This window comes from Lepidochelys kempii, chromosome 24 (assembly GCF_965140285.1).
Source record: "Lepidochelys kempii isolate rLepKem1 chromosome 24, rLepKem1.hap1, whole genome shotgun sequence".
In the NCBI taxonomy this organism is placed as follows: domain Eukaryota; kingdom Metazoa; phylum Chordata; order Testudines; family Cheloniidae; genus Lepidochelys; species Lepidochelys kempii.
Genome location: NC_136403.1, coordinates 17,032,962 through 17,050,810, shown reverse-complemented (window position 1 = coordinate 17,050,810; position 17,849 = coordinate 17,032,962). Strand labels below are relative to the sequence as shown.

The 17,849-nt window shown below is 57.2% G+C and overlaps 1 protein-coding gene across 1 annotated transcript; it reads right to left on the bottom strand.

Moving 5' to 3' along the window:
* Positions 1-1,741: 1,741 nt before the first annotated feature.
* PPP2R1A (protein phosphatase 2 scaffold subunit Aalpha) lies at positions 1,742-16,512 on the bottom strand. Its single transcript, XM_073322551.1, has 15 exons — positions 16,396-16,512; positions 11,303-11,393; positions 10,742-10,842; positions 10,239-10,471; positions 9,710-9,857; positions 9,443-9,598; positions 9,019-9,133; positions 8,397-8,467; positions 7,874-8,008; positions 7,164-7,337; positions 6,683-6,743; positions 4,630-4,784; positions 4,242-4,384; positions 3,840-3,931; positions 1,742-3,380 (listed from the first exon to the last, which is right to left on the bottom strand). The coding sequence occupies exons 1-15, from the start codon at positions 16,471-16,473 to the stop codon at positions 3,364-3,366; spliced, it is 1,770 nt and encodes a 589-aa protein (XP_073178652.1). The 5' UTR covers positions 16,474-16,512; the 3' UTR covers positions 1,742-3,363.
* Between the last annotated feature and the right edge of the window lie 1,337 nt (positions 16,513-17,849).

The window sequence follows — 17,849 nt, the reverse complement described above, 5'->3', positions numbered from 1 at the left end:
AGGGGGAGACGCCGCACTGCAGGGAGCCGGCTGGGGGAGCTCTCCCCTGGCAGTCAGGGCTGGCCCCAATGCCCCATCATGGTGCTAGGGGGCGCTGTGCTACAGGGGACACGGTGGGGGCTCTCCCCTGGCAGTCAGGACTGGCCCTGGTGCCCCAATGTGGTGCTGGGGGGCCCTGTGCTGCAGGGAGTGAGCTGGGGTGCGGGGGTGCTCTCCCTATTGTGAACCAGAGTCACTGCCGGGGACGTGGACATTTTCCTATGTCACCTACCCCTGAGTCCTTTCCTCTTAGGCTGGGGGCAAAGACGTGGCTAGAACCAAGAGCTCAAGCCCCACGTCCCGCCTTATCTCTACCAGCCTCAGGTGGGAGCTCAGGCCAGGAAGAGCAAGTGTGGTTTGGAAGGAAACCCCCCCAACTTCGTTTCAAAATGGAAACAAAAGAGACGTATCTAAAGATACCAGATTGTGAAACTCGCCCCAACGTTTCGGGGGGAGGAGGGGACCCCTAAGGTTGGTTTGGGTGCATTGAAAGAGTTTGATGCCCTCTGGACTTTTTAAATACAATTGATAAAATACCAATTAATTGTTTACCATATAAAAATAGGCTATTGGCCAAAACATGACCCACCCCCACCCCGCGCCCAAAAAATAATACAAAAATGGGGACTGGTTGTCCTTTTTATGTATTACAGAAACACAATATACCCCATTTGGGACTTTCCATTTCCTCCAGCGCACAATCAACCCAGGTCAGCCGCTGCTTTGATTCCAGTCTTAGAAACACCAAAATCATCAAATCCATCCGGAAACCCAAGAAAGGGTCATTTTGAAATGAAAAAAACTCAGCTCGGTCCATTCCGTTCGAACGCCCGCTTTGAACCGGCCTCCCCCGGCAGGGAACTGCCTCTCAACACTTGCCTTCCCCAGCTTGTCGATTTCAATCGAGCCACGTTTTCTGACACAGGCTCTGCCCTTTGGAAAACCTCAGCCAGCTCTCCTGGAGGGGCCGGCCTCCGCTGGGGGGTACGAAGAGCCCCACAAGGGGTGACAGACCCATCTCTGCCCCCAACAGTCACAGTACTTACAGGGAGAGAAGGAAGGGATTTGTTAACCCGGACAGGCTGATCTCCAGGTGATTGTGGAGGGGCCTTTCCCCTCTAAGGGGCACAGCCCCAGGCTGGGGGCCTGGCTGGCTCAGGGGGGCAGGGAACAGGCAGACCCAAGGCCAGGCTGGGGGACTGACTGGTTATGGGGGACAGGGAACAGCACATAGGCCCTTTCCCCTATAGGGGGCACAGCCCCAGGCCAGGGGATTGGATGGCTCAGAGGGCAAGGATGCCCCTAGGATGCCCGGCTACTGCAGCGCTTGTCTGGAAGGAGACTGAAATTCCAGGGAAAGGGTCACAAACCCCCTCGGTGCTTGGCCTGCGGCCCTTGACTTGCCAGCCCCAGCCCAAATCCCTTCCACCGCCCACATGTCCCCCCGGGGGGTTTCATGGGGACACGGGATTTTCCATTACGGAAGGTCTCAGCCACTGCAGCTGCCTTGCGCTGGAGCTGGATAAACAGCTACCCCACCCCAGAGGTGGCTGCATCGCAGCAGGAGGTGAGGGATCGCTGTATAAACAGCCCCTGCACCCCACCGGCACCCAAAGTTGCTTCAGCACTAAGATCCTTTTGTTCCACCCTCCACTCCGCCCCCAAGAACCGCTCAGTTCTGTCCACACCACAGTCACGCAGGAACGGTCGAGCATTTTATTAACCATGGAGAAGAAAAAAAATAAAAACAAGTTTTCACAAAGAAACACATTGGCTTTAAAGTGACATTTCACTAACAGTGTGGAGGAGGAGGGGGACGGGGGGGGCTTGTGTTAAAGGGTGCGGGGGGTTAGGGATCACCCTGTATTTGCTCAGTGCATGACACCAGGGCAGCAGCGAAGGGAAGGGTCACGCTGGGGCACAGGCGTTTGCATGGTAAGGGCAGGACTGAGTGGTTAAATGCCCCTTGACTTAGAGCCATCTAATGGGGATGGCCTCAGTGATGCCCCGCTCCTTCCAGGTGAGGGGCACAACCCCAGAGAACCGAAAGCAGGGGCCCGCAGCAGGATTGACAGCCATGGGGCTAGAACCCAGAGGAAATCCTGATCCAATTCCTGCCCAGTCAGCAGCACCTGAAGGGTGGGGGCTTTTCCTTACCACAGCTGAGAGGCTGTGGGGTGAACTCTGAGCAGATTTTACCCCCATGACCCAGCTCAAGGTCATGACCCCACACCCCAAGCATTGCCTGTAAAATCCCAGCTCCCCGTGGGGACTAGGGAAGGGGGCTCAGACCCTTGTGTGGGTTGATTGGCAGAGAGGATTTGAGAAGGTCAGCTGACCCGCTGCCACAAGGGGCCCCCCCATGTTCTAATCAGCGTCTCACACCCTGGAGAGATCGCCCCGGGGGGTTCCAGGCTCCAGCGTTTGGATCTGAAAGCCCTTTGCCCCATGGCTGAGAAGCATTTGCAGCCTCCCTGAGGCTGGCATCAGGCAGGCGCCTGCCACCATGAACCTGCCCAGAGCCCAAAGGTGAAACTGACAAGAGAGACCCCTCCAGCCCAGCATGAAACTGACCAGCGCCGAAATTCACATTAAAGAAACCCTGTTACCAGGGGGAGATTTGGTCTCTTCTCTGCTTAAAACTTGCCCCCCCCCCGGGGGGGCATTGGGATGAGTTTTGATTTTGGGGAGCTACGGGGGGGGGCTCTTAGGAGAGACGAGGGCCTAGGATGGCAATGCTGAGTCTGGGGGGAGTTTAATGCTGCAGGGGAAGAGGAGAAGGAGGCAGATTTCAGCAGAGAGGAGTGAGAAAAGCAGACGGATGAAGGAAGAGAAGGAGGAGAGCGGGGACGTGGTACAGAACAGCCCGGGGCCAGCGAGGGACAGAGCCTTTCCTAAGACCAGCTGAAATCAGTGCCGCCCCTTCCCCCCCCACCCCGATCTCCTCCTGCGCCCGTCCGGCGGTGGGTAGGGATTGGGGGGGGCGAAGCTGCTGAGGAGGGATGCGACGAGCCGTCCAGAGGGGTAGGCAGCACAGGGATGGGGGACTCCGGGAGCAATGAGCTGCCCCCCAAGCTGCAGTGTTTGAGTGGGGGGGTGGAATACTGGGGGGCCGAGTGCTGCGCCCCGGTGAGTGTCCAGATGGGAGATGAACTGTCGGAGGGGGAAGGGGCTGATCGGAATGGGGGGGGTCCTGTATTGGGCCGGCGGGCACCCCCATCCAACAGGGGTTCATACACATGCACAGAGGCTTGGGGAGGGGCCAGGGAACGAGGGTCCGACGGCGGCTGGAGGTCAGGGAGACGACAGGGCACATCCTCTGGGTCAGGCCAGCGCCAGCACTGTGGGGAGGAGAGAGAGGGGGTCAGATCACAGGGCCATGGCTCTCAGCCCCAGAGACCCTCCCCCACCTTCTGGATGTGAGTGTGGGGGGTTGGTTCTCCCTGAAGACCCATCCCCACACACTGGAGAATCCCAGAAGCCAGATGGGGTATCCCCAAAGCACCCCCCGACTTGGGGCAGAGAGGGGGAACCCAGAAGCCCCACCCCAACACAGCCCTAATCATATAATGCGGGCCCTGATATGACACGGGGGCAGAGAAGGGGCCTTCGACAAAGACACCCCCAAACCCCATGCTCCCAGCAGGTGGGGGATTGGTGATGGGAGGTAATCACTACAGACCTCGCCTAGCACCCACCACCCCAACACCACACAGGGCCCCACAAGGCTGGATTGCTCCCTACAGCGGGGAGGCCCCCAGGGGCTGAGCCTGCAGCCCGGTCCCAACCGCACCCCATACCGGTCAGGGCCTCCTGTGCGAAGTATTTGACGTCAACATCCTGGTCCTGCGTGAGCTTCTCCAGCACCGGCTTCACCTCGTTCTGCAGGGTGCTGTGGGGTGCAGGGGGCAGTTAGAGGGACCCGCAGAGCAAGAGACATGGGGGGCAGAGCAGACCGGAACCCTGGCCCAGGGGAAACCCACCCCCCCTTCCCATCACAGCTACTTGGGTGGAGGTGAATGGCGGCTGAGAGTCCCACCTCCCTCTGCCCCTCCTCCTGGTGCCCCCCAGCCCTGCCTCAGTACCGCCCTGCCCTGTACCCTCCCCCATCCCCACTCCCCTAGCAGATTCCAACCTCCCCTCCCCAACCCCATCCAACCCTGCCCAGTGCCACAGCCCCCGGCCCGGCCCCTTGGCTGTACCTGTTGTCCAGGATTGGTCCTATTTTCTGCAGGGACTTGGCCACGTTGAAGCGGACGTTGGCCACAGCATCGCCCGCCATGCGCAGTACAGTGGGCAACATGTGTTTGGTGGTGATCTCCTGTCCGCACACCTCCGAAAGCACCTGGGGGGGTGGGGAGGGAGAGAGGAGCGCGTTACACCAGCACTGAATCGGTGCCCGTCGCGCAAACCAGCAGAACCCAGGAGAGTCCTGGCTCCCAGTCTCCCTGCGCTAACCCCTAGACCCCACTTCCCTCCCAGAGCTGGGGAGAGAACCCAGGAGTCCTGGTTCCCAGCCCCCCTGCTCTAACCCCTAGCCCGCCCCACCCCAGGTGTCTGGGCTCCCCCTGCCCCCAGAGAGGCACTCACATTGATGCAGAAGAGCGTGGTCATGCGGTGAAGGTAGTTGGGGTCATTAGACATGGCCAGCACTTTGGGGATGATGGTGGCATGGGCCCAGTCTTTGCCGAACTTTTCCACCAGTTTCTTCAGGTTGCTGGTGGCTGCCTCCCGGATGGCGTAAACTGGGAAGGGAGGGGAAAACACGTCACCGGGGGGGGGGCTGGGGCTCTGCGCCAATCCTGGCAGCTGGCTATCGACACCGGCATGCTAACCCCGATCCCTCCACCCGGAGACCCGGGCTAGGAGGAGTCACCCTCTGGATTTTGAGTCTTCAGGGGTTACAATTCCGGCACCAGCCCACATTCACCAGGTGCCCCGTTTAGTCCCCGTTTTCAGTAGTGCTTGTCAGCAGCCCCGCAAAACATTGGGAGGAAAACACAGTACGTGTCGAGGATCTCTTGTTGCTTTCGGGAATTCTCATTTAAAACACAGGCACCTTCCGCTTCAGCTTTCCCTGCTGTGCAAGAGCTGCCGATTGTCCATAATTATCCCCATCAGACACTATGAGAAAGCCCCAGAGCTCAGAGTTTCCCACGGCCAAGAGGGCTAAGAATTGGCCATTCATTTTAAACAAGAGCTGGGATTTTTGCATGATCGAAGTCCAGAAGGGCCCAATTAGATCATCCGGTGTCATCTGCACATAGCGCAGACCACTCCACTTCCCCCAGCTCCCCCTGGGTTGAGCCGCACGACTTGTGTTTGGCGAAGAGCATCTTCCAGAGAGGCCTCCACTCTGGATCTGGGCCTTACTTCTCACATGAATTTATCTGGTGGGGACAAGGTGGTTCCCCTCTGAGAAGAGCCTGAGGAAGCGAGGCTCAGCCACCCCCAGGAAGCGGAGCAGGCTCGGGGGGCGGGAGGGAGGGGGAGAAGCCCTGAGACAAGGCCCACCCGGACCAGGAAGAGATGAACTGCAGGAGTCGTTGGTGAAAAGCAGCAGCGGGCGAACGCTACTGGGGAAGACTCAGGGCGAGACACGCTGGGCCAGGTAATGCAGCAGAGGATTTCAGCAGAGCCCGAGAGGGGCTGAACTATTAATCTGGGCACTTGTGTTGGGCTTTAAGCAGGACCTTTTGCCATCCCAGAAGGGGAGTGAAGTGACAGGTGGAGACCTGAGCCACCAACTCCCCGGAGACGGAGTTGGGAGAAGACCCCAGCCAGGACTGGAAACCACCACTGGAGGGGGGGGGGGGGGGAAGGGAAGTGTAGGGTACAAGAGGCAAAGTCCTAGGATGCTACATCTCCAGCCCTCTTTCCCACCCCCTGCCCTGCAGCTGAGGGGAATTCTCACCTCCCACCACATAACCCCTTTCAGGAGTGGTTTCCCACTGCGGAGGCCCCTCATCCCCTTCCAGAGCAGTGGCCAAGTGAAACTGAGTAGGTCTTGCTCACCCCATAGCATTGAGCTGAGACACACAGCTGAAGAGCCTAGTCAACTGCAAAGCTGTCCTGAAACTGACCAGACTCTTGTTAATTGGATTTCCCCGGGGGAAAGTGACCTAGATCTTGTCAGTGTCACATGGCTGTGACAGCTAGGACCAAGTGAATGGGGCTATAAAAGCCCAAGCAGAGGATCTGGGAGCCCTTATAAGTCAATAGATCAAAGGGCAATTACTCAATCAGTGAAGGTTAATTTGTTTGTATTAGAGTAGGATGCAGGCGCTGCTCAGACACAGCCAGAGACAGCTCTGGCCCCGAAGAGCGCAGTCTACACGAACAAAGGAAGGAGTCAGAGCCCCGATTTCTAAGCACATCCACGACCTGCTGGAGGTTACACCCAGTGTGTGGCACAGCCAGGAACAGAGCCCAGGAGTCCTGGCACCCAGCCCTCTGCGTGAACCTCAAGACCAGCCTTCACCTCCTATGACCTTAGAGGCCATCTCCCATGATGCACCATAGCTCGGTCCGAGTCGTGGGGCTCCACCCCGCAGCAGTTAAGTTCCCACTCAAACCAAGGGCCCTGGAGCCAGCACTGGCCATGGGGCAGCCCTGAGGGCCGGCTCCCCTGAGCGACACTCACCATGATCCACCAGCCAAGCCATGCACAGGGAATTCAGCTTCTCGTCAAAGAACTCCACCCCCTGGAAAGGAAGAGACTGTTAGTCCCGGAACTCCAGGCCAGACCCAGGACCTTGTGGGAGAGATGGGGCCCCTGGAAAACAGGCACTGTTCTGACTTCATAGATGAGGTGCTGCTGGTGGAGAGAACCCAGGAGTCCTGGCTCCCAGCAACCCCAGGACTGATGACTTGCGCCCCCTAGGGCACTGGAGCCAGCCCTGACTTCAGGGGAGAGCCCCCACCCGGCACCATGCTGCACGAGGCACCCAGGCGCTACGCTGGGGCACCGGGGCCAGCCCTGACCAAGCGGGAAGCTTGGACCCTCTCATCCATATCCTGACCAAGCATTTCCCTGCTTAGCAAGAGACAGGACACCACCAGCCGGGCCTGACCCTTCCAGGCCTTTCATCCCAAAGCCCCCATGCTCCCCACAGCCTCCTTACCAGCTGCCCGGCCAGCAGGGGCATGTACTCGATGATGGCCAGCCTGACACGCCATTTGGCATCCTCGGCCAGCTCCACGATGGCCGGCAGCAGTGACTGCGAGAGCTGCCGGATGCCGATCACCTCATTGACACAATCCAGGTTCGAGATGATGTTGAGCCGAACCTCAGGGCACTGGAGGGAGGAACAGAGCTCAGAGCAAAGGCTTTCCACACAAGATGGAAGCTCCCCCATGCTGTAACCACTAGGACCCACTCCCCTCCCAGGGCCAGAACCCAGGAGTCCTGGGCTCTCAGACTCAGACTATCAAGGTTGGAAGGGACCTTAGGAGGTCACCTAGCCCAATCCCCTGCTCAAAGCAGGACCAATCCCCAATTTTTGCCCCAGATCCCTAAATGGCCCCCTCAAGGATTGAACTCACAACCCTGGGTTTAGCAGTCCAATGCTCAAACCACTGAGCTATCCCTCCCCCCGCCCCAGAGCCAGAACCCAGGAGTCCTGGGCTCTCTCCCCCCCACACACACACAAATAGGCCCCACTCCCCTCCCAGAGCCAGAAATTCAACCCAGGAGTCCTGGCTCCCAGCTCCCCTTGCTCTAACCACTAAATCCCACTGAGATCTCTTCCCAAAGGGAAAAATGACTACCAATGAGACAGGAGCACAGCACAGCAGCCCCGAGATGCAGCCACCTCTGGGGCGGGGCGCTCACCTCATCCTTGAGCTGGGCCAGGAAGAGCGGCAGCAGGTGCTCGATGGTGTTGTCCTTGCCCAGGATGGGTGAGAGCCCCATGATGACGGAGGCCAGCGCTGACTTGACGTGCTGATTGGCGTCCGACACCAGCTCCTGCTCGGGGGGAGAAGGGAGGGTTAATGCAGACAGGCCGCCGCCAGCCTCATGGCACTGAGCTGCTGGGGCTGCCCCCCACAACCCCAAGTACCCCCCTTAAACCTCCCATGCCTCCTCCACCCCCAAAGCCCCCTACCCCACCACCACCCCTTCACACTCCTGTCCTTGGTGGCACCCCGACCCCCACATCCCCTTATGCCCCTACCCCCTTCTACATCCCTCCCCCCATGCTCCCCTGCCCTTCTACCGCATCCTGTGCCCCCCATTCTCACACCCTCCTCCCCTCACACCATGCTTCCCCCTACATTCCCCTGCTACCCATCCACCCTCCCCCTGCAGGGGGGGATGCCAGCAGCAAGGGGATCGGCTGAGCCCCGCCCCTTACCTTGATGCAGGGCAGTATCTGGGTCATGATGACGTTCTCGCGGCAGTCAGCTGACAGGTTCTCACAGAACTCTGGGGAGGGCAGATGGTGAATGGGGTGAGGGGTTAACAAGGGGTGGAGCCAGCTGCTTCAGGAGCCCAGCACAGGGGACCAGAGTTCAGACATGCAGCAAGCAACCTGACCCCCGCCCACACACCATTTTCTCTCTCCCCAAGTCTATTTGTTCCCTCTCAAATCTCCCCCCAACAGGGAAAAGAGCCAGGATCATACCCACCATCCATTCCCCTCCCCTTAAGACTCTGGCCAAGGGGCCAGGATCAGCTGAGATCAACACCGCCCCACCCAGAAGGGCAGGATCACCCCCTCCTGTCTATCCAGTTCATAAGACCAGCATGACCATCCCAGCTCCAGCCAATTACCCAGGGCTTTGGCCATGGGGTTCCCAGCCAGTCCCTGGGGGTAGACTATATCCCACACACTCAGCCTCACCCACAACCCCCATCCAGCCTCCCACCCAAAGATTCCTCCCCCCAACAATCCCCTCGGGCTGTAGAGATTGTTCTGGTCCTTCCAGAGGGTGATCCCAACCTCTCACATGGACAGAGGGGGCACCAAGGCTGACCTTTGACCTTGTGGGAGGCAGCAGCCCGCACCTCGGCCTCGCAGTCCTTCATAAGGTTCTGGAAAGCCGGCACCAGGTCGGTCTTGGTGATTTCAGGCCCAACGGCTTTCTGGAGCTGTGGGGGGAGGGCAGTGGGTCAGCAGGGGGTCCATAGGTCAGAGCACTCCAGGGATCCAGGCCCCAGACAGATGGAGAGTCACCAGATCAACAGCCCACCAATTTCAGCACAGGGGAAACTGACAAGCATCAACACTATGCACAGATCTCAATCCCCATCGGCAGTGACCTGCGATCCCTGCCCTGGGCTCCCCCACACCCCCAAAGCTCTGCCAGTGCCCCTCACTCCCAACCCACAGCCCCCTGCTAGTCCATGCAGCATTAGGTCACCACAGATCACTGGAGCGAGGAGGGAAGCAGCACGCACCTCTGTGAACTTATCAGCCACCATGTACCGGACCCGCCATGATTTGTCCTCTGCCGCTTGCCGTAGCGTGGGCATCACCAAGGACTCCAGGTCCTCCTGGGGCAGGAGCTGAGCGATATTGACACAAGCCTCCACAGCCAGCAAGCGCACAGAGTCCTGTGGGAGAGAGGCAGGAATGGGTTAACGCCAGATCCCACTCCCCTCCCAGAGCCAGGGAGAGAACCCAGGAGTCCTGGCTCCCAGCCCCCTCCCCTGCACGGCTCTCACCTGCTCGTCGGAGGCCAGGTTGGAGAACATGGGAATAATCTCGCCCTTCACATGCTCCAGCTCCAGGACCTTTGCGAACTCGCCCAGCTTGGAAGCCGCCGCCCGCCTCACCATGGGGGTGTCATCGGAGCATAGGTTCCGGAAGTACCTGCCGGGGATGGGGGAGTGAGACGCGTGTAACAGCTCCTCCTTGTCGCCCCGATTCAGCCCTCTGGGTTCATCTAGCCTGGTATCCCACCCCGGATCAGACAAGGCAAAGGAGGGTGAACCTCAACTGCCTCCAATCGGAGTGGAAGGGGGAGAGTGAGTGAGTGTGTGTGAGTGAGAGAGAGATGGAGACTGATCCCATTTATGAAGGGGATTATGAGATATAACAGGGACTTGTCCCACTGACCCAGGGTCCCTTCCAGCTGCATGATCAGCCCCACGGGGGCTCCCACTGACCCAGGGGCTCTCACCCAGCCCCACATTCAGCCCTGCGAGGGTCTTCCCCCAGCTGCGCAATCGGCCCCATAGGGGCTTCACTCACTGCCGGAGCTCTGCCTTGACCGAGCTGGACACGCGAGGATAGCAGACGCTGAAGAGGCCACAGGCTGAGGTGCGGGAGGTGAACCAGTCACCCCCTGCCAGGCGCTTCACCAGGGGCACGAAGTGTCCCTCCAGGTCCGAAGGAGAGTGCTCGTGGGAGATAGCACGCAGCGACTCCACCGCCTTGTCTCGCACCACTGTCTCCTCCACTGTCGCCAGACTCTCCAGGGGGGGCTGCGAGGGGTAGTGAGATGGGGGCTGGATTGATTCCACCCCTGCTTGGGGTGTGGAGAGAACCCAGGAGTACAGCCCCCCGCCCCCCCATCCACAACACCCCACTCACAGCTAGGGAGAACACCCAGGCGTCCCGACTCCCAATCCCCTCTCTCTAGCCCACTAGACCCCATTGCCCTCCCAAAGCTGGGGATAGAACCCAGGTGTCCTGACCCCCCCAGTGCCCATATGAGGCGGCTCCATGCCCTAGGTGGCAGGGGTCTGACCTACCAGTAAGCAGTGCACATATTCAGGTCCCCCGACCAGAGCGGTGAAGGTCCCCAGCTGTTCAGCCAGAGCCAGCAGCACCTCGTCCTCATCGTAAATCGTGTCTGCAAGAGAAGTGGCGGGTGAGCAGGGAGAGGAAGAGGCGGCTGATGCCTTGGAAAGACCAGACATGTGAGTTCAGAGGTTGAATCAAGAGCCGCTAGCTGACTGAACACAGGGCACAGTCTCCCCGACTCACCTGGACACGGTTTCATCAGTAGCATTCCAGAGCACTCTCCTGCCCTGAAGGGGGGTGGAAAGCCTACAGCCCCCACTCCAGTCCTGCAAAGCCCCTGCCCCCACACACACCAACAGCCCTGCCCTCCGCCACCAGTGCTGGCTGTTGCTATCCACCATTTAAGAGCACAGAGATCGGAGGTAGTTTACCCAAGATCAAAGTGGGGGTGGAACCAAGGAGCCCTGACTCCCAGAGCCCCCCACTCTAACCCTCTAGCCCGACTGCCCTCCCAGACAAGGGGAGAGAACTCAGGAGTCCTGGAGGCCAGTTTGGAGCCCTCTGGTTACCTGTGAGGAAAGGCAGGAGCTCGCTGCGGGTCCTCTCCACACCGAGGGCCAAGGCAATGGTGGAGAGTTTCTTGATGCTGTTGAGACGTAGCTGTGTGGAGAGGGGAGAGCGGGTGAGAACCAGGCAACCGGGGGAGGGGACATGCTGGACGAAAACCTAGGTCAGACCCCAGCGATCTGAATCATCACTGAAATCGAGGCTTCCCACTTGGCGATTTAAAGCAAGGCAATTTGCAATGGAGGCTTTCCACTGGGTGATTTCAATTGCCTCGCTTTAAATTGTGATTTAAATCGCCAGGTGGGAAGCCTTGATTTCAGTCACCAAGTTTAATCAACTTTTCCATTTGGGCTACAGTGATGTTCTAAAGAAAGACACATTCTCCCTGGTTGATGGGAGCATTAAAACATGTCCATTACAGCTAAATGGAGCCTTCAGCGTAGACTTGGTACATCTTTTTGCTGCTTAGGAGGGGACACTAACTATATAGAGGTTTCAGAGTAGCAGCCGTGTTAGTCTGTATTCGCAAAAAGAAAAGGAGGACTTGTGGCACCTTTGAGACTAACCAATTTATTTGAGCATAAATAAACTCAAATAAATTGGTTAGTCTCAAAGGTGCCACAAGTCCTCCTTTTCTTTTAACTATATACATTGATTTAAGCAATTCTAGACCACAGTATTTTCAGATACTTATTAATGACATTTGTAATATGTTAGAAAATGTGACTGATCTGTGGCTCGTTCAGAAGCTAATTCACTTCTTCCTCGTGATTTATGTGGAGCTGCATTAGGACGGCGACTGGAATTTAATTACACACAAAACAGCATGTACAATTTATTTGTATTAAATAATCTCTCACACAGAAGTGCAAGTCCTCGGTCCCCCACAGGAGCAAGTCCTTAACACAGTAGATGACCTACTGAGGCATATTTACAGAGCTTAACCTCAAAAGTTAGATGTTTTTCCCCCCCGATTCTTTCTTTATATAGAAAAGCAGCCTTTCAGCCAAAGTTTGCAACAGACTCACAGATTCAGCGTTTTTTATTTAAAAGTTTTAAGAGACTCTTAAGTTCAGGCCTGAACATATTAAACATATAAAACTCAGATTTCATTTTAAGTAAGTTTATTTGAAAAAAAATATTCTAATTTAAACAAAATCAAAACCTGATTTAAATGAAAAAACATCACTCTATCCACCCTATAGCTACGTGAGCATCGCTGCTGGGACAGGAATTCATTTCAGCTCTTGACCTCTGACGGCAGCAACCTCAGACCTCCTTCCTGAGGGCAACTTTTGCTATTGGTCCCTGCCCTGCTGGGAAAAGCACTGAGAACCTACCAATTCATGACATGCAAGAGACCATCAAAGGGCAACGATGATACTTCTGAACACACATTTTTTCTTGTGTCCCTTTGCTTCCCTTATCAATTTTCTACAGTTCCCCTTTCTTCTGCTGCTATTTTTTTTTTTTTCATTTTTTGTAGCTGCCTTCACTTTCCTTCTAAACCAAATCATTTTTTTTTAAACCAACATGGCTTTCTCCCTTGATTGGGGCTTCTCAGGTATCCATCATAAACAATGCTCCATTATCAGTCACATTTCCTAATTAAATTCTTCCTCCCAGCTGATTTGGCTCAGTTGTTTTTGGCTTTGTGAAACTGACCCTTTTAAAGCACCAAATAAAATCTCTCTCTCACTGATCTGGACTTCATTCTGTTTGTACATTATAAATGTGATCAAGTCATAATCACTCGCACCCGAGTTACCATTAGTTTTTAGGTCTGTGATCAGCTCCCCTTTACTGATAAGACAAGGGCTAATATCGAATTCCCCCGCATTGGATGCAACCCTTTTTGAGTTAGGAAATTGTCCTTTAACACTTACAAATTCCAAGGATGTTTTAGGACTGGTAGCCTGAGAGCTCCAGCATAGTCAAACAGAAGCCTCTCAGGATCTCACACTTTTTCCCCCTTCACATTATAGATCTGTCCTCCTGTTCCTCAGTGTGGTCTCTAGTAAACCCCAACTAACACAGCATCTTGTGCTTCCTCTGTTAGGACATTTATCCATAAGCAGTCAAGATCTTCTTCTTTGGAGTTACCAGTGACTCAGAAACAGGTGATGCCATTTTGACGGTGCCCCTCCCATCCTGCCCACTCGATCCTTCCTAAATAGTTTATAACAGGGGTTTTCAATCTTTTTTCATTTGTGGACCCCTAAAAAATTTCAAATGGAGGTACGGACTCCTTTGGAAATCTTAAGACAGTCTGCAGGCCCCCAGGGAACCACAGGCCACAGGTTGAAAACCATTGTTCTATGGTAACAACAACCTTTCGCAGACCCCTTAACACAGTCTGCGGACCCTCAGGGATCTGTGGACCACAGGCTGAAAACCACTGGTTTATGACCATTGATATTAACATTCCAGTTGTAAAAATCATCCTGCCAGGATACAGTAATACCACCTTGATTGTGCTTATGCTCATAAACGAGTAATTCCAATTCCTTTGGTTTGTAACCCAGGTGCCTAGCATTGGAGTAAAAGTAAGTCAAGAATTTCTTCTCTTCACGCCCTTCCGTTCCTGATTAATTTTGTTCTCAACATCTCAATTCTGTGCTCAGGGCTTGTATCATCCCTCTTTTTATCCTCCCCTTTCATTAATAGTTTAACACCCTTCTGACTAATCCAGGCAATCCCTCTAATGTACTAGACCCCGCTCCCCTTCCAGAGCCAGGGAGAGAACCCAGAAATCCTGTCTCTCAGGCCTCCCTCTGCTCTAACCCCTAGATCACACTTCCCCCCCACATGCAGCCCAGAGTCCCCCCCCCCTCGCAAGGTCTACTCCCACACCCCTTCCGCTGTGTCACCACTGGGGCATCCTGTCTGGGCAATCCTACTCTTCCTGATATACCCACCCTGGGAGCCACACCCTACAGATAGCCAGGTAGAAAAGGCCCTGTCATAAAACACTCCCCACCCCCTAGTATGTCCCCACAGGTTTGTGCTTAGAGCAGGGGTGGGCAAACTATGGCCCGGGAGCAGCATTCAGCCCTCCAGACATTTTAATTTGGTCCTCAAGCTCCCACCAGGAAGTGGGGTCCAGGGCTTGCCCCACTCTGCACAGTTCCTGGAAGTAGCAGCATGTCCCCCCTCTGGCTCCTATACATAGGGGCAGCCATGGGCTCCATATGCTGCCCCTGCCCCAAACACCATCTCTGCAGCTCCCACTGGCCGGGAACCATGGCCAATGGGAGCTGAAGAAGCAGTGCCTGCGAACAGGACAGTTTGCAGAGCTGCCTGGCCATGCTTCCACATAAGAGCTTCTGGGAACTGCTTGAGATAAGCGCCGCCAGGAGCCTGCACCCCTGATCCTCTCCCATGTCCCAACCCCTTGCCCCATCCTTGATCCCACTCCCGTCCTCCGAACCCCTTGGTCCCAGCCTGGAACACCCTTCTGCACCCCCATCCCCTTATCCCCAGCCGGAGCCCTCACCCAAGCCCCCTGGCTCCCCAACCTCCTGCCCCAATCCAGAGCTCCCTACCACACCCTGAACTCCTTGTTTCTGGCCCAACCCCAGAGCCCACACTGCCAGCCGGAGCCCTCACCCCCTCCTACACCCCAACCCCCAATTTCATGAGCATTCATGGCCCACCATACAATTTCCATACCAAGATGTGGCCCTTGGGCCAAAAGGTTTGCCCGCCCTGGCGGTCCTAAGATGCCATATGTTGATCTAATTACCCCCCCCCCAGCCCTTCTCACCCCATAGGCAACCCCCTCACCTCAGCTCCCATATTCTCCATCCCCCACCACCTTCATCCTTAGCCTGAGTTCATAAGCTACCTGGGCACCCCTTGAACCAAGCCCAAGCCCCCTCTCCCCACAAAAGGAAGAGATCAGAGAATTGTGCTCTTTCTCCGTATATACCATGGTTATATGGCAGGAACTTTTCCAACCAAGCACACAGCTGCTTCCCAGGCTAATCCCAGTATTGGTCCCCTGGGGGGCATGCCCCCACCACACCACCACCTTTCCCAGCCACCTCCTGCATGCCACAGCTCATTGAGGGGAGCCCGGAGATTGGTTTTTACAAGCTTTGGCCAGCATTGGTCATGGAAGAGTCTAGCAAGGCCCAACCGCAAGGCACTCAGGTCAAGGAAGCCCTAGGATTGGCTGCGGTAAGCCCCGCTCTCCTGGGACGTGCCACAGCCAGCCACCTTCACCATCTCCTAGGGGACGCCCAGGATGGGCGGCCAGAGGTCACTTGCAGATATACCCCAGGCCAGTGGCAGGGAGTGGCTCCCACGGACCCCGCTCCCCACGACGGAGACTTCCCCCAGCCAATCAGAGAGGGAGCGTGCGCCTAAGGATTGGCGCTCACAGGCCTCACCCCCCACCCAAGGGAACCCCGGGGAGCCGCCTTTGGCCAGGCCCCCAGGGAGCTGGGCTCAGGGCAAGACCAGGGTATCGCCCGCAGGAGACTCTGTTAAGAGCCTCCGTGACTGGCTTGCTGACGCCCCAGGACACCCCCCCCCCCCGAGTCTGGCCAGTCAGCAGCCTCCTGCCATCCGCCCTACCCTCAGCCACGGCCTGTGATTGGCTATGGGGCATACGCCTGGGAAGCAGCCAGTCAGGCACCCCCCCCCCACAGCAGCACACCCCAGGTCACGTGAGCCGAGCCCCACGATTGGCTCTACAGGCACCCCGTAGCCAATCAGGGCCCAGGGCTCACTGGGCCCAGGGCTCACGAGACGAGCCTCCACGCAGGGCAAGAGAGGCCCCACTGGAATGAATGGGGGAGACGCTCAGCCAATCAGCGGCCGTCTCTCATCTGACCCACAGGGTCGGGAGGGGGGGGGAATCAGACTCCCCCACACACACACTCATTGGCCCCCAGACTCCCATTCAGCCCAAGGCGGCGCGCCCATCCAATCAGGCGTCTCCTCTCACGCCCGCAGCGCGGCTTTAGGGATGAGAGGCGGCCTGCGATTGGACGCCGGACCCCGGTCTCCGCTCGCCGTGCGGTTCCCCGCAGCCCTGCCCGGCCGCCTCCCCCGGCCGCGGCCCGGCCTCCCCAGCCCCGGCCGGCACCTGGACGTCCTCGTTGCGCAGCTCGTCGATCAGCACCGCGATAGGGTAGAGCGAGTCATCTCCATCGGCGGCCGCCATTTTAGCTCCCGGCTCCGGCACTAAGGAAAACACGGGGTGGCCTCGGCCGCCTTGCAGGGGCGACTCCGCGCTCATTGGCTGGCGGCGACTGTAGTCCCGCCTACTGTCGCAGTTCATTGGCTGATTCAGCACCAGCCTCGCCCTTCCTGTCACACCATTGGCTGGCACCCGAAACTGGACTGAAATCCCATTGGCTGAGAGTTTAACCAATCATCTGAATTATTATTGGCTAATGCCACACCTTCCTCCCGCCCATTTTCTACACCCATTGGTTCTCGGTGCGCTATCCCCGTCTCCTCCAGAACCCCATTGGCTAATTCCCCGACATGATCCCACCTTCATTAATATCCAACTCGCTGAATAATGCCCAGAGCCGCCTTCTCTCCCATCCCATTGGATACTGTGTCACTGTCCGTCCAGCCTTCTTCTTAAGCCGATTGGATACAAGCTCTTAAGCCCGCCTCCTCTCTCAGACTATTGGCTACGACCTCCAGTCCTCTCGCCAAATCTCCCAGCCTATTTGTTGCTTTCCTCGAGTGACAGGCATCAAATCCCGCCCCGCAGTGACCCTTCGCGGTGAATGGGGTGTGGGGCAACTAAATTTGGTGGTGCGGGCGGGACCCTGAGGGCGGAGCGCATCCGCGTTGCCCCGAGCAACCGTGACGTTGCCCAACGTGGCTCCGTCCCCATGGCAACGGCACTCACAGTGCTGGCCCAGTGATGAGGTCATCCACCTGCCCCGTCATAAGACCCGACCCACAATGTCACACAGCTTCTGATGATGTCATAAGACACCGTGATGTCACCGCACAACGGCCTCTCATATAATGTCTCATGCCCGCGACGGGGTCACGCAGAAACTATGAGGTCATGGTGCCAGTGGTGATGTCATAACGCCCCCCGTGAGTTCACGGCAGCAGTGGTGATGTCATAACGCCCCCTGTGATGTCATGGCAGCAGTGGTGATGTCATAACGCCCGCTGTGATGTCACAGCAGCAGTGGTGATGTCATAACGCCCACCGTGGGGAGCTGGCGCTCTGGCGGGGGCAGCATACGGAGACTCCCTGGCCGCCCCGGCGCCTGGGGCCGGACAAGCCGGTGGCTTCCGAGAGCCGGGTAGGGAGCCTGCCTCAGCCCCGGGAGCCGCCTGAGGTAAGTGCCGCCCGGCCAGAGCCTGCACCCCGAACCCCTGCCCTAGGTCCTTAATCCCCTCCCCCACCCTGACTCCCAGACCCCACGCCCCCAAACCTGCACCCCGAACCCCCTGCCCTAGGTCCTAATCCCCTCCCCCACCCTGACTCCCAGACCCCGCGCCCCCAAACCCGCACCCCGAACCCCCTGCCCCAGGTCAGAATACCCTCCCACACCCTAAATC

Coding starts and splice junctions, on each gene's coding strand:
- PPP2R1A (XM_073322551.1), bottom strand. CDS start 16,473: ATGGCGGCCGCCGATGGAGATGACTCGCTCTACCCTATCGCGGTGCTG. Junction 10,472..10,741: donor AATATGTGCACTGCTTACTG/GTAGGTCAGACC, acceptor TACCCCTCGCAG/CCCCCCCTGGAGAGTCTGGC. Junction 8,468..9,018: donor TGCCTCCCACAAGGTCAAAG/GTCAGCCTTGGT, acceptor TGCCCTCCCCAG/AGTTCTGTGAGAACCTGTCA.